Raw genomic sequence first — 22754 nt, 5'->3', positions numbered from 1 at the left:
CTGTTCGCGCATGTGTCTCCAGCTGCTGGTCATGGCCAGCCCTGCTCAGCATCCCCCAGTTCACAGACACATCACTCCTACCTCTGCCCCCATCTGCATGCTGGCCCCCCACAGGGTGTCTGCAATTCTGTACTCAAACGCCCTTCCTCTTGGAAGGTCCTGGTCATTAAACATATGGTCCCTCTGGCCAGCGTGGCCTCCTCTTGGGCGCACCTGCAAGGCCCTGCTTCCATAGGTCACAGCCACAGGTTCCAGGTGCGTGTGACGTTTGGGGACATGATCCTGCCTGTTACAGAGGCTCAGAAAAGAGCATTGATGGAGGCTAATACTCTGCTGCTGTGACAGATGCGTGGGCATTGTGGGAATCCAGAGAGGCCACTGGGCCGGGGCAGGGGGGTGAGGAGCCAGGCAGGAGTGGGAAGCAAGCCAGGCCTGGCGCATCCAGATGCAGAGGCTTCCAGTACTTCTACATTGACTTCCAGGAAGGAGCTGACACCTGGGGCTGCCTGCAGGCACCCAGAAGCTCTGGTCGTCGTCCTTGATGAGCTGCATGGGGGTGGGGGAAGTCAGGACAGGAGGGCAGAGGAGGAGGAGGAAGTGGTGAAGGTCAGCTGTCCACGGGCCTCACTCCTGAGGCTGGAACCAGGGAAGACGTCCCCATCTGTGTAATGGGTGCTGTGTAACTGCCCTGAGAGACACACACACACGTTGGGGTGGGGGGTGAGGGGTCTTTGTCCAGGTCATGCAAGGAAAGGAGCAGGAAGAGAAGGAAGTAACTCCGAGCACTTACTGTATGTGACCCCTGCACCGGCACTTTGGGTATGGAGACCTTGGGCCGTACCCCTGAGAACCCCCGAGGACCTGAGCCCCAGGGTCCCCCCGCCACGAGGTCTGAGCAGAATCAGATCCAGGCAGACAGGAAGTCCAGGGTGGGCGCCAGAGGAGCAGAGTTCTGGAGGCGGGAGGAAGGTGGTGATAGTTGCCAGTGGACCAGTGCCACTCAAGTCTGCACTTACAAATGCCGAAGAGGGTTCATGTCATGGTGTGTGTGTTTTACGGCAATAAAAGCAGGTCACAATCCGCATCCTGCTGACAGCTGGTGCGCGGGGCCTCGTGATGTCCCAGGTCTACACAGCCTGCTGCAGGCCGCAGGGTTCCCCTCAGCTCTGTGGGACTCAGGTGCGTTTTACTCCGCACATTCCTCAGAAAGGAGAGAAGCACCGTGCTGGAGGCGTGGCTTGCTGGCATGCCCACTGGGGTCTGATGGCTGGGACAGTCCACGTGCACAGAGGATCGCCCCGTCCCTGGCCAGGTAGCTGTGTTGTGCTCCATCCCCGGGCCTGGAGTGTAGACATTGTCTCAAGCGGCCACGGGGTGAGCTCTGTGCACCTGCCAGTGTTATAGGCCCACGGGGCAAGTGCATTGCCAGGACGGCCTCCATGGAGGATGGACATCTCTGTGAGGCATAGCAGGGACCATGGGCCATGGCCAGGCCACGACCGGGCTACAGGAGGAAGGGACAGCCCTGGGGACTTGGCCCATCACTGCCATTCCTGCCACAGGTTCCTATATCCCAGAACAGAGCTGGAGCTCCTCCTGCCGCCCCGTCACGCCCTGTCACCCACCTCATCCTCAGGGACCCTATTTAAGAAAGGAGGTCACCCCTCCTGTCATATTCCATGTGCTTCCCTCGGTGGCAGCTTTACTCACCAGCACAGGGGGAGGGGTCCCTCCAAGGCGGAGACCAGGAGCTTCTAACCCAGAAATTCAGGCAACAGGGCACCAGGTTGGGGTCCATGAGGGCTGTTTACAGATGCAGAGTATAGCTGGGTACTAAGTCCCCAGGAGGTCACAGCAGCACCTCAGCCCAGGAACCATGCCACACCCCACTGGACATGCACAGGACACCATACCCTGTTCTCCACAAGCCAAGACAATTCATGGATCTCTGGGCTTCCATCCTGCTTGACGGGTGAGCTCTTTGGGATGGAAACCTCGGCCCAGTCCCGGGGTCCAGCCACTGCCTGGGGATGCCTCACGGACACCACTATCAGCATGTCACCAAGAAGAGGCCGCCCATGGTTCCACATCCCACTTTCCAAAGGCGTGCTGCTGGGAGGCTCCCAGGAAGCACACTTTCTCTTCTCCCACGGTGATGGGCTTGGTTTCAATAGTGCTTGTATCTCTGTGTCCCTCGATGACCAGCTCCCACGGCAGGGGAGGGGGTGACAAGAGCACAAGCAATCCCCTCCAGGCACCTCCTCGGGGAGCAGAGGCAGAGGTGGGGCAGGGGCAGGAGGGTAGGTGTAACAGGCCCGAGCAAGCGGCACATACAGCGTGGCTACACACCTGCCCGGGTCTGGTCTGGAGACACGAGAGGGAAGGGGCGGCCGCCTGAGAGGGGTTGCCATCAAAGCCCCCCCAAGCAGACCCGGTCATGCAGAGGCACCCGGGGCCCCAGCGTCCCCCTTCCAGCTGACACCACACAGCCTCAGGGCTCCAGCCTATCCCCGAAGCCCTGTTCCTGTGATGCTCACCACGGATCATGGGTCAGCCCACACTTGCTCCAGTCACACATGGAGGGAGGGACGAGTGTTTGGGGACCGTCCTGGTTCCAGGGCACTGAGCCTGTTAGCTGACGGGTCCGTTGGTTTTGAAGCACGTTGCTGGATTACATCAAAGGAAGTTCAAGAACTGGGGAGAGTTAGTTCCTTAGGAAAAACGTAATTTGTGATTTCCATTGTGCGAGCACTTGCACACGCCCAGGATCATCCAGGACGTTTGACTTCAAATACTTTGTGTTGTTGCGTTTCTGGCACATGAACCCATCAACCTTCAAGGAGGGTGGAAAACCTCTGTCCTGCCGCCTTACCCAGCCTGGGGCTGCAGGACTGGCCATGAGCCCACCTGGGGAGCCCACCACGGAGCGTGCGCGTCCTCCAGGCAGACATCGAACTCAGGCCCAGGCAAGTCGTGCGTCTTGTTCCACAGACACTGTGGATCATGGCTGAAGACATCCTGGCTGCTTGTGCCTAAACGTGTCCTTGGTTCCCTTGCACCCTCCGTCCTCCCTCCTCCTCCCCCTCCTCCCTCCCCCTCCTTCTCTCCTCCTCCCTGTCTTTCCTTCTCCTCCTCGTCCACCTGCACGTCCCTTCCCTCCCTCCTCCTCCTCCCTCCTCCTCTTTCTTCCTCCTCCCTCTCCCTCTTCCTCTCTTCCTCCCTCCAACCTCCCTCCCTCCTCCCTGTCCTGCCTTCTCCTCCTCATCCACCTGCACCTCCCTTCCTTCTCCCATTCCCCCTCCTCCCTCCCTCTTCCCTCTTCCTCTCTCCCTCCAACCTCCCTCTCTGTCCCGCCTGCACCTCCCTCCCTCCCTCCTCCTCCTCCTCCTCTGGGATTCATAGCCCCATCTGATGCATTGGTATCAGGTTCTCATCTCAGAAGGACAAGTGACAGCCTGAGTGCACTCTAAGGAAATGTCTGGATATTTAACCTGACAGGTGGGTAGGGCCGAGGGACTGCGAGGGGCCCTAAGTGGCAGTGCTCCCTGGCACCAGGGCAACTTCCTGGACGTGAAGGCCTATGACGAGTGCCCTGCGGTGACTGCACAGAGGCCAGGTGAACATATCCGGCCTGGAAGTATATGGCCTGGCTCTGGAGTCCCCTGAAGGATGTGTTTACATGCAGCCACATGGAATCTGCTGGATGTGCGGCAAGTCCAGACACCTTTGCAAGCAAACTCCTACCAAGTTCCAGGGACACAACAAGGATTTCTTACGTGGATGCTTCCTCCTTGCCCTGGGCAGAAATGCTTCTGGTGGGAAAGGATTTCAGAGGTGGAGGTGCCACTCGTGGGCTGTGCAACTGGTCTGGGTGCTGGGTGCCCTCACCCCTGCCCTAGTCTGCTCAGCAGCCGAAGTCAGCACAGCCTGCATGGACATGCGCTTGTTGCCATCACCTCATCTCTAAGGGAAGCCCATGCTGACATACTTGTGTCCTAAAAAGCAGGTCAGGTGGGTGTGCAGAAGACGTAACAGAGGTTTCCTTACCCATCCCCAGTTCGACCATCCTCCTCAGAGTGTGTGGTTTGATGCATGCCCACGACCCTCTGCAGCCTCAGGAGGCTTGCTACAGTGCACCCAATGGGTGTTTGGGGCAGGGGGAGGGAAGGCTGGGGGTCCCCACTGCAAAAGGCATCACAGACACTTGTTCTCTCCTCACTTGATCTATTTCTGACCCCATGAGAGCAGAGTGATGTCAGTGAGCTCAGAAGGAGCAAAATGCAAATGTTATTAAACCTCATTAACTGACTCCTTATTATTTTAAAATATGAGTCAGCCTCCTCAGGGCCAGACTTCAGATTATCTCCATTCAACCTATAAAAATAAGTCTGCCGCAGAAGCACACGGTACAGTAAGGGTTGCAGGGGGATGCGAAGCCTACTCCAGGGAAGAGCCAGCTGCCTCACATACCAGCAGCTCCAACAACGCAAATGGTTTATGTGCTTAAAAAAAAAAAAAAAAAAACTTAAAAAAATAAAAAAGCTTTTCTGCCCATTAAGCAGGTCCTGAAAGAACTTCCAGGCATGCTTTGACAGCACGTTCTTTGAGTTTTCTCTTTTTAAAGAAATATTCAAATAGTCTCTTATTTTTTTAAAAGATTTTATTTATTTATTGAGACACACACACACACAGAGACAGGCAGAGGGAGAAGAAGCAGGCTCCATGCAAGGAGCCTGACGTGGGACTCGACCCTGGGTCTCCAGGACACACCCTGGGCTGAAGGCGGTGCTAAACCGCTGAGCCACCCAGGCCGCCCCAAATAGTCTCTTTTAAACATACGCATTGTTTTCAACTGAGCATCCACTGTAATAAATCACCATCCTGGCTGCCGTAGGAGGTGGAAACGGTGCCCAGACCAACATCTGGTCTTCTCGGAGATGCCAGCCTGGTGGGAGAACGACAGGAGCACATGATAAGGACGGTATGAGGGAGAAAGGGATGCATCACAAGAGGTCTAGGTAAAGGAAGAGGCTTCATGCCCGGAGGGACCAGGTGCCTGACACAGAACATGGCCTGGGCCGCTGGCAATTTCGGAGGGGTCCTCCTTCCTCTCATCAGGTCTCAGCAGGGCTTTGAAAGAGTCAGGTTTGTTGAATAGTTAGCACTCAAGAAAGACTCTGGATGAACAGAGCGAGGTTTCTTTCCACCTACCTCAGTCCAGTTCTTGTGTGTGCCCTGGAGCTGGCATGCCTGTGCTCGGGCACCGCTGGCAGCAAGCACAGCTGAGGCGGGAGCCAGGCTGAGCTGCCTGGGGTCGCTACACGCGTGTCTGCCGGGAGCTCTGCAAACAGTAGCATCTCTTCTGTATGATTTTATTAATGATACTTTCTTTCTCCAGCCTATACTGTAAGAACATAGCAGACAACACATGTATAACAGATCAGATACTAGTCAATCTGCTGCATATGTTATTGGTAAGACTTCCAGCGCCTCTGGCCCTTAGCAGTGCAGCTTTGGGGAGTTGGAGGCTAAGCATGCATTCTGCGCCGCGCAGGGGCCGACGCCCTCATCCCCGCGTTGTCCAGGGGTCAGCCATATGATTTCCTTGAGCTGCCCTAACCATTTACCACAAGCCAGGGGGCTTCAAACACCAGGTGTGTATTCTCTGAGAGTTCTGGAGGCCGGAAGCCTGCAATCAAGGTGGCGGTGGCTGCGGTGTGCCTCCTCTGAGTGCTGGGAGGGGCATTGTCCTCTCAGTGTCTGGGGCCCCTCGTAGGCCTGGGCCATGGCCGTGTCACTGGCTTTCTGCCTCCTTCATCCCCAAGGCTTCCCACTGCGTATGGGTCTTGGCACAGGGTTTCCCTCTTCTTATAGGGACCCCGGTCATGTTGGATTAGGGCCACACTACTCCTGATTAAGCGACATCAGCAGAAACCCCCTTTCCAAATAAGGTCACATTCACAGGTCCCAGGGGTTAGGACTTTAACATATATTCTTGGTGGGGACAGAATTCAGCCCATAACAACAAGCAATATGGCATTTCTTTTCAAGTCCATAAACTTACTCAGTTGGGTCGAATAGCAGCCAAAGCACCCGAGCCACTGGGTGTTCACTTACCCTCCAGCTTGGTGCTGAAAACCACGTGGGTCCCTGTGGGCAACGATTTGGCATGGAGAGTATGTCCTGAGCGGGCTCCTGAGCATCGGCAGCAGGTGGTGGCGTATGACACCAAGCAGACCACATCCATTCCTGCAGCATACCGTCGCCCAGAAAGAGGCTGCCAGGGACCAGAAACACCAAAGGCCGCCTTGGCTCCTGCCCCTGGCATTTGGGCCTTCCGGGGGGCTCCTGAGGCATGGCACTGGTGTGTCTGAGAGGATGCTCAGCAGAAAGGGGGGACTGGCGGGGCTTCCCCGAGTGCAGCCCTGGTGTGCTTCAGGGCCCCAGGATCCCGCTCACTTCTAATCTGTTGATGGCTTCGTTTCCATCAGGGATGGGAGCACCTGCTTCCTGGGTGGGAACTGACCCACTTGATACCCGATGAGGGGAGCTATGGGCAGGGCTGCAGACGCCTAGGGCCGCAGGATGCTTGTCCCCACCCCATGCTCAGCAGCAACCTTTACTCACCTCTGAATCTCCTGACTCAGTGCTGAGCACTCTGGAAACCAGGAGATGACCAGAAAAGTGCTGTAGGAATCACCATGTCTGGCATTCACACATTTAGCTCATTCGCTCAGCAAACCTCCTCGATTCTGAGATCCAGTGGGGCCTCTGGGTGGGTAGCTGCTTCCTAGAAGAGAAGGATTGGGGTTTCCCAAAGACAAGTCACACAAACAGCCCTTCCTGGAGGGATGCTGCCCTGGAGGAGAGGAAGCAGAGAAACTTGTCCCTGTCTTGAAATTGAACTGTGGAGACACCTGGATGGCTCAGCGGTTGAGCATCTGCCTTCAGCTCAGGGTGTGACCCTGGGGTCCTGGGATCAAGTTCCACATCGGGCTCCCCACAGGGAGCCTGATTCTCCCTCTGCCTGTGTCTCTGCCTCTCTCTCTGTGTCTCTCATGAATAAATAAAATAGGTTAAAAAATAAATTAATTAATAAACTGATCTGTGGCATCCTGGAGCCCACCAGAACCCACAGTCACTGTGCTCAGCCTGTCATGAAGATCAGCTGGGGGCACGCGACCGGTGGTAGCCAGAGGGAAGTGCAGGGAGGACACCCCCAGCGCCCTGCATACCCACTCAGGCCCTGCACGTGGACACACTCAGAGCCATGCCTGGCCTTGTAATGTTGGCGCCCGAGTGGGCCACCTGTTTGTTTGATTTACTAAATCCCCCTCTCTGCTCTTAGATACAGTGACCTGAAAAGAAATATCCCCAGGAGTGCCTTTGGGATTGTTTGTTTAAATTTTCATTTGGATTTAATCTTAACTGAGTCTTCAGAGAGCTGGGGCGGGCTCCTGCATGGAGGGACCGGGTGCACGGATCAATGAGGCAGGCTGCCCGGTTGGGAGGACCCCTCTTCAAATGAGGGGCTTCCTAATGTCACACTTGGGTGGCACACGCAGAGTGTTAGATGATTAGTTTATGGTCTAGATCATTGTATTTTTATTACACTCATAAAATCTGTGTTTCTCCTCATTTTCGTAATGGCTTCAATGAGCTTCTCCACCTTCTAAAGACACATTAAATTGTTATGTTCTGGAAGGGCCAATTTAGTGGGGCTGGCTTGACAGCCTGCAAGCTGCAAGTGAGACGCATGCTTTGAATTCTCATCTTGGCGTTGGCTTTGCACTAAGGATAAATGAAGGTGTACGGGTTTGGGCATAATTTGTATTTATTTGCGGGCTGTTTCATAAACACCAGCAACCTCCATGGAATTCCAGCACAAACAGGACACGATGCGGTGCCGAAAAGGCATCAACTATTCCTATCACATGGGTGTATAAATCAATATTCAAGGGGGAAAACATCATAGACGTGTCTCTCTTTAAAATATAATTTAAAGGGGGCTATTTAATAATGTGAACTATGAGGGAAAAGCATTTTATATTTGAGATGTGGGTTTTTTTTTAATGACAAGATTTTAATTGAATTGTTATATCTGTCTTTAAAAGACACAGACGCTCCCTTAGATCCTAAGTTTACATCTAAATGCGGTTGCTTATAAACATTGCCATGGAGTCACTATAACCTGCCACGGAAAAGCTGACTCCTCTTCACTCTATAATTTAATACGTTAATACAAGCCTGTGGGGCCACCTCAGCATGCCCCGTAGGATGAACGGTGTTGGGGGTTATGCTCCAAGTATGAGTATGCAGGGCCGCAGCCCCAGGGCCAGGAGTCAGACTGGCAAGGAGGGCCCATGGAGGCCTCGGTGGCTGCCCTGTCTACCTGTGGATACACGTCCGTTAGTTCACCATGTCCGGGAGATGCTCTGCAGGGAGCTACCATAAATTATTAACTGGATTCTGTTTTCAGAGAAGAGCACGGCTGTGTTGTGTGCGCGTAAGTGAAACCCCAACCCTGAAACTGCTCCCTGTAGCAGGAAAGCCTTCCAGTAGGACGGCAGCCTCACAGAGCAAAACGGTTTTCCAGTCATGCAGAATCAGGACAATGACCAAAAGACGATCACATTGACCAGGTTCAGCCCGCACAGAGGCGCAGAGGGGCAGCCGTGTCCAGAGCAGTGCCCACCTGAACGCCCACCTGCTGCTGGGCAAGCACCAGAGTCTGGGTTGCCTGTTTGTTGTACAGAGTTCCCTTCGCCAAGGTGGGAAGCCAAGCCACAGAGTGGGGATCATAAAAAGTCCTAAAAGGCAAGGGACGAATCCATGGTGGTGCTGGTGGTGGTTGAACATCTCATGGGATGGGGAAACTCTGGGGCCAGCATATTCAGAGATGTGGGGCCCGCTGTGGAGGGAAGCTGTCTGGTGAAAGAGGTGTTTGCACGGAGCACAGCCGGCCTGCATGGCGAGCACGGGGGCACACGTGCTGTGTGGGGACCCACCCATCACACTGTGGCCGCGGGCCTTTCTCTGTCTGCAGATGGTGTGGGAGAGTGGCTGCGTGGTCATCGTCATGCTGACCCCCCTCTCGGAGAACGGTGTCCGGCAGTGCTACCACTACTGGCCAGATGAAGGCTCCAACCTCTACCATGTCTACGAGGTACTCCCCAAATCGCCTGCCTGTAGGATGGCAGAGAATAGGAGCGTCCCCTCCTGGAGCTGCCCCCGACCCTGGGAAGGCTGTAGATACCCAGACCCTCCAAACAGCTCTGGTGGAAGTAATGTGGTCTTCATTTTTTAAATTGTATGATTCCAAATCCAGACAGAAAGAACCAAAAAAAAAAAACCATTTACCTTCATATTACATTTACGGGGAGGCCCACTGAGCCAGGCCCCGAGTGATGGGCCATCAGTAGGTCTGTTTTAGGAAGAGCCCTGCTGCTACATGGAGAACTCTGGGGCCCCCACCTGTGCCATGCCTCCCGCGGCGTTCAGGGCTGTGTGCCTGTAGGTCTGACCTTCGTCGAGGGTCACCCACTGGCAAGCTTACTGCTCCTGCTGGACTTTCCACCCACACCAATGATGTCCTGAGTGAGCTCGGGCAGTTCAGCCCACGCCAGCATGCACCCGTTGTTTTTGCATTAAAAATTAGTCAGCATGCCAAAGTCCCTGGGTGGAAGTGTGAAGATTAATCCTAAACCACACAGTCGTGGCTTTTAGGCCGCTGAGAACGGGCTAGACCCTGAGCAGCCCGGGTCCCCCCATCTGTGAGAATCCGGGGGTATCCCCTTCACCTCTAAGTGATACCACCTACTGTGGGATTTCAGTTACAGTGGAAGCCACTAGGGTTTTTGTTCAATAGGGCAGCTTTTCTAGAAGGTTTATATAGCTTAGAGGTACGAAAGATGAAAGCTGATGTAGTTGTGGGTGGTAACAGTTTTCTAATAGTTTGGCTGGTGCACCAAGGTGACATTAAAAACCACAGTTATCTTTTGCTTAAAGCATGTTAGAATGGAAACAGTGGGCAGGGCCACTAAGCAGCTGCTGACCCGCAGGCCAACCTCAGGCCATCCTCGCAGCCCTCGCCCTCCGCTCCCTCATGTGGCCCCTGTACTCAGACAATGCTTTACATTCCCGATGCCCCCCTATCCTCCTGCCCAGGTAAACCTGGTGTCTGAGCACATCTGGTGCGAGGATTTCCTCGTGAGGAGCTTCTATCTGAAGAACCTTCAAACCAATGAGACACGCACCGTGACCCAGTTCCACTTCCTGAGCTGGTATGACCAGGGAGTGCCTTCGTCCGCGAGGTCCCTCCTGGATTTCCGCAGGTATGACAAACAGCACGCTTGGCAGGGTCATGCGTTTATGAGAGTGTGGGCGTCAGGTAGGAGGGAATGTGGTCTGTCACCAGACCTCCCATGTCTGAGAGGCCATTTGCTGGAAGATAACGCCCTCTGTTTGAAATTTACGTGTTGTGACTATACAGCTGATCCTTGAACAACACGGGGTTGAGACACCACCCCCCACACACAGCTGAACAGGCATGTTTAACCTTCGACTCCCCCAAAACTTAACAACGAATAACCTACTGTCGACTGGAAGCCTTGCCAATAACATCAAAAGTCAGTGGACATGTATTTTATGTGTTCTGTGTATTATATGCTGTATTCTTACAATAAAGTGCACTGGAGGAAAAAAAAACTGTGAAGAAAATCACAAGGAAGAGAAAATACATTTTCAGTGCTATCCTGTATTTATCGAAAAAAAATTCCCATGTAAGCAGACCAGTGTGGCTCAAAGCCATGCTGTTCGAGGGTCACCTGTATCCACATCATATATAGGAAAGCGGAGGGGAAGGAGAGTATACTAACGGTGCATATTAACTGCAAGATGTTTTCTGGTTGTGGAGGCGTTAAAATGGGGGGGAGGAGTGCGCAGATACCTTAGAATTATATAAATGTGGTCATTATTTCTGATAAGATTATTTGAGCAGTAGAGTCCCAAAGTTCATGCTTCATAGCCTGATGAGGAAAAGGCAGATTCTTAGTTTGGATACTATGTGGTTGGACATGATAATGAGCCTCGGTGACCTTAGACCTCAGGGGAGAGCTGTATGGAGTTAGCACACGACTGCAGATTTTAGTGCAGTATCAAAGCGGACAATTGAAAACATCCCACCCCTGTTCACACTAGGGTCAGCCCATCACCCCCAGAGGCTGTCTCGGATTAAAGTGGGTTTATGGAACTGTTGAGAGGGATACTGAGCTCCATCTTCCGGGAAGATACTGACCAGGCAAAAAAAAAGGGGGGGGGGGTTAAGATGGAAGTTTGTCCGTTGGATGCGGTGATCACAGTGGTCGGCGTTGGCTGTTGCACATGGTAAAGAATGAGCAACCGCCGAGAGGGGGCAGGTGTTGGGCAGCAAGGCCTGTAGAGCCTCTCTCACGTTTGACCGATGGAAACCTGCCCCATAACAAACGCAAATACCCAAAACAAGGACGAGGAAATAGAACTCACCTTAATCCAGTATCGTGCGCAATCACAAAGTGAGGTGTGCCTGAACAGTTACCCATCCCTGAGTCTGCAGCTGTGTCGCTCGAGGGAGTGGGGGTTCAGGCTTCCCTCTGGATTTCTGGAATTTGTGTGTTAGACATTCTCAAAGTTATCGTGATACTGTTTCTTTTGCCTTTTAGTCTACTTTGAAAAGCAAAACAAATGTTTTATTTGAATAGTTTTTTGGATCATAAAGCATGTGAAAGAGCTCACGGAGAGACATGCATGAGGCATCACAGCCATGGTGCACGTTCGGTGACACCCCCTCCCCCCCCCCCCCCCCCGCCCCAGCCCTGCTCCACCATCTCAGCCTCGAGAGGCAGAGCACGCACAATGCATCAAGTCCTGAACGCATCCCCAAACACTGACTACACAGAGCTCCCTCTCAATCCATCCCGGTGTCCTGGCTATTATATACCTTTTCTTGATACAAATTTATTTCAAAGACTCTATCTAAAAATCTTAACCCAGGGCACATTTCCTGAGATAGAATCTTCAAGAAACAGTCATTACTGGCAAAATGGATGCGGCTACAAAGATAGCAGTTCATCTTAACCCCTGTCTTTACGCTCATCCAGTGTGTTTGTACATATATGCATATGGGTGGATGCCGAAACCCATATCCATATATGGATCTGAACAATACACAACCAACCCTCTGTGCTTACAACCTGTCATGAAGAAACACGGACTCCCCGAGTTCCCTTTCCCCAGAGGCTTAGGAGATAAGGCTCCAAAAGGTTTTTATTAAATTGGAATTTGCAAGTCTGCTAGCACCGAGAGCCTGGCTTGCTTGCCATACTTGGCAACGCCCAGCATCCAGGCCGGCCTGCCTGCCGTGGACAATGGGCGTGAGCAGGCGCGTTCTCAGGAGCATCACACGCAGGCACAGATTGCCGCTTTGCGGTTTTCTGTGTAAAAGAGCCACCCAAAGTCCAGCAATCGGAAAGGGGCATCGGCTTCCGAAGACACTGGTCACCCTCCCCGCAGGTCTCTCCCTCCACCCCCGCCCCAAACGCTCGCCCAGCCTCCCCGTGCTCTGGCCAGTGTGTGCGTCAGGCATTGAGACGTGTAATTACACACTTCTGGAGCCCAGAGGGAGCATATTTACACTTTAAAGAGAAGCTGCTAAAGCCAAGAGATAATTAGCATCACATGTGAGGGCTTTGCTTTTACGGATTCTCTCGATCTTTCTGTCTCTCTCTCTCTCTCTCCCTCTCTCTCTCTCTCACTTCTTGCTGTGTGCAGCGGCACTCACAACGCTGATCCCTGTAGACATGGACAGACCCTTACTTTGCCAGCTAATGAGCGGTGGCCAGTGTCATTTTTGTGATGTTGCAGCTAGTAATATGAGCCCAGTTGCATAGTCACAAAAGTGATCATTGGAGGCTGTGACTCTGCTGCAGGGCAGTGTGGGAAGCCCCCTGTCTGAGCCTCTAACGACCTCTGACCTTTGCTTGCGGTTGGTTGCATGACGGTCCTTCTCACTCAGTGACCCGTGGGTTGGTTTGTATTACTAACCGTTCTTTCTCAGTGAATTCCTCCTGTTGAAATATATATAATATCCATTTCTCTTCATGTTTTCAACCTTTTGCTCACTGCTGATTTGTGCTAATCGCGTAAAACAAGACAGCTGTGTATTGCTCATCTCCATGAATAATCTGCATCTCTATCTGGGGTCAACCAGGTGAACGCTTTTGTTGACTATGTGATGCTTTTTCTTTTCTCTTTGTGATGGTTTCCATTGTAATAAATACCAGCACCTGATTCTTTGTGAATTAAATTCTGAACCCCGGCAGCACATGGTATTTGCACCGCGTGGCTCCTGGATGGCTGTGGCTGTCTGCACATGTGTTGAGCTGGGGCGGGGCTGGCGTGGAGCCTCCCTGGGTCCTGCCGAGGCAGCCAGTCTCAGCGTGTTGGAGGAAATACTGTTTTAAATGTTGTATGACGCAAGGGCAGGGAGCACAGGAGAGGAGGGTGGCTTGCAGCCAGAGATGCCAGGACTCCTTTGTGGGCCGAATCTCTTTGCCAGGAACGTGACCCTTAATGCACTTGACCTGAAATGGGACTGCCCGGCTGTGCACGGGCTGGTCTTTTTTTTTATTGTGCTACTTTTGTGCTTGGCCCCATCAGCAAAAATGACCAAAATCTGGGGACTGAGCAGCGTGTGAGCAGGCACACATTGAGGTTAGCCAGTCCGGACATGGCCTGGATGGCCGAGAGTGAATGTAACAGGATGGTGGAGGTGCTCACCTAAAGCCTTCAGCGCCTGACAGCTTTCTAGTAAAGTCTTCTGTGTGAATGTCAAAGGCCCTACAGAAATAAAGCCGCCCTTGATCTAGGCTGCCCCTGACCTTGCTGGATTCTGCACATGTACACACGCATGGCAGGTACATACAAGGCACACACAGGATGAGTGTGTGCACACACAGGCACACATAGGGTGAGCACACACATGTACGGGCACACTGCATATACACACACAGGCACATACAGGGCGAGTGCACACAGGAAATAGCACATGTGCACACACAGGCACACACAGGGCGAGTGCACACGGGCACACAGTGTATGTGCACACACAGGCACACACAGGGTGAGCGCACACAGAAACACAGTGCGTGTACACACACAGGCACAAGGTGAGTGCACACGGGCACACGGTGCATGTGCACACACAGGGCGAGCACACACATACACAGGCACACAGTGCATATACACACAGGCACACACAGGGTGAGTGTGCACAGAAACAGTGCATGTGCACACACAGACATACACAGGGCGAGCACACAAACACAGTGCGTGTACACACACAGGCACACACAGAGCGAGCACACACATACACAGGCACACAGTGCATATACACACATAGGCACACACAGGGCAAGCGCACACAGGAACACAGCACATGTGCACACACAGGCACAGGGCAAGCACACACAGGCACACAGAGGGCAAGCACACAGAATAGTGCGTGTGCACACACAGGCACACACAGGGCGAGCACACATGCATAGGTACACAGTGCGTGTACGCACACAGGCACACACAGGGCGATAGCCCATGGGCACACACGGCCTTGGTTGAGCTGGTGGGCCTCAGGCCACCCACGTATCAGGTACATCCTAGGGGTCTGGCGTCTATGTTGTCAGACCTAAAGCTCATGTTGCCTTTACAACGTGAGTCAAGAATGGGAGTTTTAAGATTTTTTTTCCTTAATTTTTAAGTAATCTCTACCCCAACCTGGGGCTGGAACTCACAACCCCGGGATCAAGAGTCACACGCTCCAGGGATGAGCCTGCCAGGCGCCCCAAAGAATGGGAGGTTTTAGGAGAAATTCGTGGATGTATTTTCCAATCTGTTTTATTCTCCAAGGCCCCAGAACCTTTACAGCATTCTGGCACGCCGTTGATTTTAGCAAATTTGCTTGTACTTCCTTCACTTTTCCCCCAAACCCCAACATCGTGATGTACGTTGGAAGTAAGAGAAAGCTCCAGCAGACATAGTGATGTGGCCGCAGGGACACAGAGCAGCTTGTTTTACCCACATTTCTGGGTCTGCTCATTTTTAAGACATTTTGGGTGGCCCGCAAGCTGCAGATGCTGCAGGAGGCAGCCAGGGATGGCCTGCCGCCCTGGGGGGCGACGGTGTGGCCCATCTTAGGGGCACTCACACCCAGGCTCCCGTCCTGCCATTTGGGAGCATGTGGACCTCACTCTGTAGGAGAGTTGGAAACAACCAGCTGTGCTCTGGGGGCAGACGTGACGGTCCCCGCTGGGCGCCCAGGCCCACTGCCAGCTCCCTCCTCCCTGCTGCCTGCCATCCCTCTCAGCTCTGGGCCTTTGAGACCGATGACAGCATGTGCACTTCCCGCTGACCCCTTGGTGCCGGGTGGGCAAATCTCCACAGAGAAATGGGACGTGTTCTTGTGTCTGGTGCAAGGACAAAGATTTTTTTCTGCACCGTCATTCTAGTTTTGAATTTTGCCTCGTGTCATACATGGTAGAAATTAACATGGAGCATTTTAGAACACAGCCCTTGCACACGTTTTTTTTCCATTTACTTTTTTCAATTCAGAAATATCTTACCAAAAATTTTCATGTACATTGCAAACATGTTTACTGGTGTCACTGGCTTTAAAAAATTTTGGGGAAAAAAAACAATTTTGGAGCTTATCCAGTGAATTTTAAATCAGTGCTTTGTTTTGATTTGGGGCTTGTTTACAAAATAATCTATGCTTATTGTTAATTTTCATAAATTCTGGTCTAAAATCTGCATAACAGAGTTGTTTGTAAACATATGCAGATTTATACAAAGGAAGGACTTGTCTCTGTGGCTTCTCCACAATTCAGAGCTGCGACCAAAAGAAAGGATCAAACAGACCTTTAAGATGCAGTTTTGAGACCATAGAGTCATATTACATTCCAGTAGGATGTCTCAAATGTAAGAAATTTTGAGCATAAATTGCAACACTTAGCAATTGTAGCAAAGCATCGAGATACTCATGTCACCACCCAACAGCCCAGCCGAGCAAGTGGAGCAGCAGCCCAGGAACAGCAGCCTAGGGTAGAGGGGTTGGGGGGAGGCTGGTGATGGAGGCCCCGGGTTCTCACCTGGAAAATGAAAGGGAAATTGTGAAAATGTCAGAAATGTTTTTAAAGCTCTGTTTAATACTTTAATATCGAAAAAGAAAAATAAATCTCTGAAAATGTGTGTGTAATTTTGATTCGCTTTGTCAAAACAGGCTATTATTACAATACAAGTGAAAGATACAATCTATTTGTTTTGGCTTAGGAGTTATTTTGCAAAACGTAAGACAAGGAAGACAAGGGTCGTAGTGCATGACTGTGATTTCTGTCTCTTTCTGTTTCAGAAAAGTAAACAAGTGCTACAGGGGCCGCTCTTGTCCAATAATTGTTCACTGCAGGCAAGTACGACTTTTACGTGGATTCACCAGTGTTCGCTACCTCAGAAGGAGCCACAGTTAAATATGCACGTCGAGCTTTCTCACTGCTTCATAAATGCACCTTCCTGGCACTTCTGAGGGAAAGCAAGGACACAGATGGGGTGTTGGCGGCAGTTTGGCCACATGCCGTGTACGTGCCGCATGCATGCTGCAGGCTGGGCCTGCACAACCTGCCTGGCCAGGCGCCACGTGGGTACTGCCCACAGGGTACTGCCCTTGGCTGCCCAGCGCTCCGGTCCACCCACCGCGTGCCTGCTCGGGCCTCCTGCTGCCCCCGCCAGAGCCCTGAGACGGTAGTGCTGACCAGTGGCGCGGTGGCAGCCACGAGCTGGCTCAGCTGAGGTGTAGAGCCCGGATGCCGAGACACGCTTGGGGCCCATTAGCCACAGGGATGCCCCCAGGTGGTGCGTGAGCCTGGCCTCTGGGTACAATCTGGGGGCTCCTCAGGCATGTCGCACCCACACCCATAAGCAGAGGTCTGCTCATAACTCCCTGTCCAGGTGCCCCCTTCCCCCGGGGATCACCCCCACCACGCTTCACGCCCACTGTGCTTGGGTAGAGAGCCACACTCTGTGCTGTGGGACAGCTGTGCAGATGTTCCTTCCTGCTGAGATAGAAAGGAAATCTGTCTCCAAGGATCAGACACCAGGGCCTGTGCGTCAGGGTGTGCGGCATGGAACTATATCTGTGGAGGGTGTGTGTGTGTCGGTGTCTGTAACTGCAGGTGTGTGTATCTATCAGGTGTGTATGTGAGTATGTGTGGGGGTGTAACTGTGTGTCTGTTGGGTGTGTGTCCATATGTCTGTCAGTGTGTGTCCATGTGTGTGTCTGCTGGGTGTGTGTCCATGTGTGTCCATTTGTGTGTGTCTGTGTGTATGTCCATGTGCTGGGGCATGTGGCATGTCTCTTTGTGTGTCTGTGTGTGTCCGTGTGCAATGGTGTGTGTGTCATGTCCCTGCCTGTGTCCGTGTGTGTGTGTCCATGTGCTGGGGCATGTGGTGTGTGCCCATATGTGTCCATGTGGGAGTCCGTGTGCTGGGGTATGTGGCGTGTGTCCGTGTGTGTGTCCATGTGTCTGTGTGTGTCTGTGTATGTGTGTCCATGTGCCGTATCCCTGTGTGTATCTCTGTGTGTCCGTGTGTGTGTGTCCGTGTGCTGGGGCATTTGTCTGTGCTCTTGCATGGTCTGTGCCAAGGACCCAAGCAGGCTGCGGGCCCTGGGAGAGTGGAGGACCCAGCCCAGGGCACAGGCGTCCCTGTGGCCATGGCGGTCGCTGGGTGTGGGTTGGCATCACAGCGGCCATAGAAGCGGGTGGCGGGGACAGGGTGGCAAGCGGGCTATGCACAGGGACCTACAGGTTGGCCTGTCCCGGGAGCTCCTACAGCCACTGCTCCAAGGGCCCTGTAAAGCCTGTGAGCCTCTGCCCAGTGTCCAGGTGCTGCTCATGTCCTTCTCCACCCTGACATGGAGCCCCTCCAGCCCAGGAGCTGCACCAATTGTGTCCCCAGCTCCCAGCGACTCACAGCCTGGTGGCAGGCACACTCCCACGGGACATGTTCTCACATGGGGCATGCTCCTCCACGGGGCACACTCCCCCACAGGGCACACTCCCCCACAGGGCACACTCTCCCACGGGACACACTCCCCCACGGGGCACGCTCTCACGGGGCATGCTCTCACACAGGCCACATGCTCTCACACGCCTCACTAAACATAGCCTTCCCAGAAAGGAGGCTCCCTGCCCTCTGCCCAGGGACCCCGCAGTCACAGCTGCGATGACCTCATACCCCACCAACGCGAAGCCTGGACACAGACATAGCCAGACTCATCCTTTCTTTATTCTGATGAAATTTGCCAAAGAGGGAGAGAACTGGAGACCAGAGCAAATCGACATGGTCACCATAGCTCATCCACACTGCTGCTGCTGCTGCTGCTGCTGCTGCTGCTGCGACCCCTCCTCCTCTCCCTCTCCTCCCCTTCCTCTTCTCCCTCCCCTCCTCCTCCCCCTCCTCCTTCCCTCCCCCTCCCATCCTGTGATCCTTCCTCACCCCACACTCTCTTTCTCTCAAAACTACACCTTCCTCTCCCCTCATGAGCCCCACTTAAACACAGAGGGCCACATACTGTCGCCGGCTTTGGTGGGCATAGGGTTCGTGTGGTGGATGGTGTTCTCACCTCTCCTCTTCCGTTGGCAGTGATGGCGCAGGCAGGAGTGGCACATACGTCCTGATCGACATGGTTCTCAACAAGATGGCCAAAGGTGAGGGGCAGAGCGTGACTGCTTTGTTGCAGCTGAGCTGGGACGGCGTTGCTGTGGCAACCCGGGGGGGGGGGGGGCGGCGATCCTCTGGGCCTTGGAGGAAATTAGCCCACTGTTGTCCCCTTCCTGGGTCACGTGAGCACTATTTGCAGTGAGCAGGGTATTTCCGAGGCTCTTCTGCTGCCCGTGTGGCGCTTGGGCCAAGCGCACGGTAGGTGCTAGCTGAGTCCCCGCTGCATCCATAGGGCTCACATCACAGTCAAGGCGAAGACGGCCTTCGGATCTTTGGGTGCTGTGACATCAGGCGTTTGATAGGAGCCTTCCCTGTTACTAAGGCTGTGTCTGCACACCTGGCATGGCCTTATCTCCCTGAATGGCCTGGTAAAGCCCTGAACAGCCTGGTAAAGCACACTTGCACCTACGCAGCCTCTGCACAAATGGGCCTTCCCTGCTGCTCACGGCACTCTGGCACTTGCATGGACACATCCTAATGAGAAGACAGGGTGCACGTCCAGCAGCAGTGCACACAGGGCTGGCCTGGGAGCTTCTCCTGGGGCAGAGTCTCACCCTCTGGCCCTTCTGCTTCCGTGGAGGTGTGGATGCTGGGTTAATCCAGCCTCCCAATTGTGGTCCCTGGACCAAAGCTGTGAGGTGTCTCTTTAGAGACAGGAAGCATGCTCCACGGTCACATTTGGGGAAAAACTCATATTTTGGACAGTCACACGCGAATTACCATGGCAACCAAGGAATCCCACAGCACTTCTAAGCCTCTCCGAGAAAACTGCTTCTCCCCAGTGCACATCAGCATCCCATGGGACTTGCACGGACATCCAGCCGAGGTAGGCACGCCTTCCATCTCTCTCACCCACAAACATGACGTTCTCTCCACCTACACATGCACGTACACACACACACACATACAAACACACGCCACTGCACGTCCTCACAGACAGGCCCCTGCCTTCCAGAATACCCATCCTTCATCCTGTGCCCAGAAGCAGATGCTGATTATAGAAATGAGATTCAGTACATTTTCGCACAGCTGTTGGCGACTCTCAAGCATTTTCCTTACTGCCTTTTCTGGTTAAAAAGAAGGAGAAAAGTAGGACACATCTCTAGACTGAGGATTTATTTGCATGCTTTAAGATACAAGCGTAGCCCACCACTTTATGCGTGAGGACCAGCACCCTTGACCTACCTAACGCCACCCAAGCAGCCACTGGAGGACGAGGACCAGACCAGCTGTGCAGCCCACACCCTGCTTTGTGTGTGCAGCCGCCCAGGCTGGCCGCTGGGGACAGCAAGACATTGGCTCTGCACCATCAAATCTTATTTTAAGCACCCTAAATTAGCTGAGTGCTGGCAACACGCAAACAAAGAAACCAAAGCAGAAAGATGAATGATCTGATAACTGTTTTCAGTGACGTACTTTGGTTTTAGATCATAACACAACCCTGACCTTTTTAATTACAAGTTTCCTGTCCATTTAATACCTCTGTGTCTGTGTCAAATGGCATCTTTTCCTTGGCAAATTTCCAATTATTGGGAGTTTAGAGCTCTCACAGGAATTTATATTTCTCCCCCTATACCTGCCGGCCCTTCTGCCTGTTGCACATGTAATCTTTCCCTTCTGTTAAACCAAAATTCCTTCCGAAGGACACAGACCGCCATTCGTGTTTAAGACGACCCCTGTGTTGATGACCAGCAATGTGACACAATAAACCCCGGGTACGCATTTGCATCAGAATGGAACCGGCTCCCCCGCTGGCAGCGGGGTGGACACCGCTGCTTTCTCAGTTCTGTGGGGGTCACTTTGGTGTCCTGGATTTTCAGAGGTGCAGGCCGGCTTCACAAGAAGCAGCCGTGCAGAAGAATGTTCTGGCCCGAAGAGCTAGCTGGGGGCAGGGCTGACTTCATTGTCCGAGCCCTAGCCTGCCATTGACTGGCTCCACTGTCACATGGAATGTCAGATTCCACTTCGGGTGTGGGCAGCGTCCAACAATGGAGCGCAGCCGTGTGGAACCAGCCCCAGAAGGCAGGCTCCAGGCTGTAGCTGAGATGGGTCACCCCCATCCTGTTCTTGACCTGCTCCCCTCTGCCCGGGGGGTGTGCAGTGTGAAATCCTCTGACCTAGGGCCTAGGCCGGTCTCAGGAGAGATCAAAGGGCAGGCGGCCCCTCGCCGGCTGAGGTGGGTCTTTCCCAGGCCGCCACACTGCGCCACTGCCCAGGGTTTTGTTCTGGCGCCGCAGACCCCTCGTTCATCAAATGATCAAAGGCCCAAAGTCTGGGCTCGAAACCTTTCTTCCCATTTCCTTTTCTTAGAAGGAATGAATTGCATGAGGACCAAAGAATGCCTTTCCAAAGCTCTCCTGCACGGACTGCACAGCCGCCGAGCCTCCAGCCCTGCCCCGAAAGCCGAGATCGCTCGCTGGGCCAGCTGCTGCCACAGACGCAAACCCCACTCATTCACACAGGCTCTTGGGGATTAAGGCCTGCATCCTATTTAGAGGCCTCTGAGAGTGAGCGAGGCGTAATCCGGGCTCTTTCTCCGCTGTCTAGTTTATTAGCAAGCAGACAACAATGCAGTCGGAAATCAAAGCCCACGGGCTCATGCTCTCTGCCCAATCCATAAAACCCTCCTGCGCATTTCTTCCGTTGCCATGAGTGCATTTCTCACTCGCAGTTGATATTTTCATGGGCGCCGTTTCCGGGAGTGTGCTCGTATGCTCCTCTCTCATGGGAGAACGTGGCTCAAGTGTAGCCGTGATGCTTCTGCAGCCAAGACGTTTTCCAGAGTTGTGCCTTGGAAATCTGTGTCCGTGACATCTCCTCGGCCAGGTTTTTTTTTTAATTTTCGTCGCAATTTTTTAAAGGAATGGTAGTGAGTGGGAAGTCGTGTGTGCTGGTTCACAGTGAGGCGGCGGCAGCTAGTTGGCCATGTCACTCTCAAGGGGGCCACTACAGAAACCCGCCCCCGAGCCTCAGCTGTGCAGCACTGAGGCACTCGCAGCCTGAGGCACTCGTGGCCTCCCGCCTTGGGTGGTGTTCAGGAAGGCCCCGAATGTGCTCACAGAGGCCTGTTCCTTTGTCTGTCAAGGGCCTTGGGCCTGGGGGCCTCACAGTACAGGCATCACCTGCCCCGCCGGTGCACACAGATGTGCCATGCTGTGACCACGCCGTGGGAACGTGGGCAGGTGTGCATGCCCAGGCAGCCATGTGTCTAGCACCCCAGTAGGCCTCAGCAGCCCGACCTGCTGTCCTGTTCTGTGCCACATGGGGCACTTCAGTCAACAGCTGCTCATGTGAGGGGATGTATAGTCTCCCTCCTGCCCGCTGTGCTGAAAATTCCTGGTGCTGGGACGTCACAAGTGCCATCACATGGCGTGTGTCCTTTTGGGGCGGGATTGGCTTGCTTAGCATCATGTCCTCAGGCTCACCAGGCCGCCAGTGGCAGGACTTCCTTCCTTTTCAAGGCCAGATCATAGTCTGTCGTGTGGAATTCCTTTACCCATCACCCCCTGACGGACACTCAGGTTGCTTCCAACCTGCAGCTATCATGTGTGATGTTGCCACGTGGACGCACAAGTACCCTTGGAGCCTCAGCTTCCATCTCTTCTGGGTACAGGCCCAGCGTGGACTTGCCAAATCACGTGCCAATTGTATGGTTAACTTTTTGAGGATGTGCGACACCGTTTTCACCAGCGGCTGCACCATTTTACATCCCCAGCAACAACAACATACAAGGGCTCTAATTGCTCTGCGTCTTTTCCAACATTTACTATTTTCTTGTTTTGGAAGTAGCCATCCTAATGTGTGTGAAGTGGTGTCTTGTTGTGTTTTTGATTTGCATTTTCCTAATGAGTGTGATGCTGAGCATCGTTTCATGTTTGTTGGCTATTTGGATATTTTCTTTGAAGAAATGTCTATTCAACTCATTTCTCCCTTTTTTTTCCAAGTTGTTT

At 53.3% G+C, this 22754-nt stretch overlaps 1 protein-coding gene across 4 annotated transcripts in view; it reads left to right on the top strand.

The window, feature by feature from the left end:
• Positions 1 to 22754, top strand: part of PTPRN2 (protein tyrosine phosphatase receptor type N2) — a 725828-nt gene that overhangs the window by 684987 nt on the left and 18087 nt on the right. For all 4 annotated transcript variants that reach the window (XM_049095287.1, XM_049095286.1, XM_025449397.3 and 1 more), the window contains 4 exons: positions 9047 to 9166; positions 10168 to 10334; positions 16439 to 16492; positions 18727 to 18791. In XM_049095287.1, the coding sequence (XP_048951244.1) occupies positions 9047 to 9166; positions 10168 to 10334; positions 16439 to 16492; positions 18727 to 18791 (406 nt within the window). The remainder of the gene's footprint in view (positions 1 to 9046; positions 9167 to 10167; positions 10335 to 16438; positions 16493 to 18726; positions 18792 to 22754) is intronic.

The sequence above is a fragment of the Canis lupus genome, chromosome 16 (genome assembly GCF_003254725.2).
Source record: "Canis lupus dingo isolate Sandy chromosome 16, ASM325472v2, whole genome shotgun sequence".
Lineage (NCBI taxonomy): Eukaryota > Metazoa > Chordata > Mammalia > Carnivora > Canidae > Canis > Canis lupus.
Note: the sequence above shows the minus strand (reverse complement) of the source record. Positions and strands in the feature narration are given on the sequence as shown.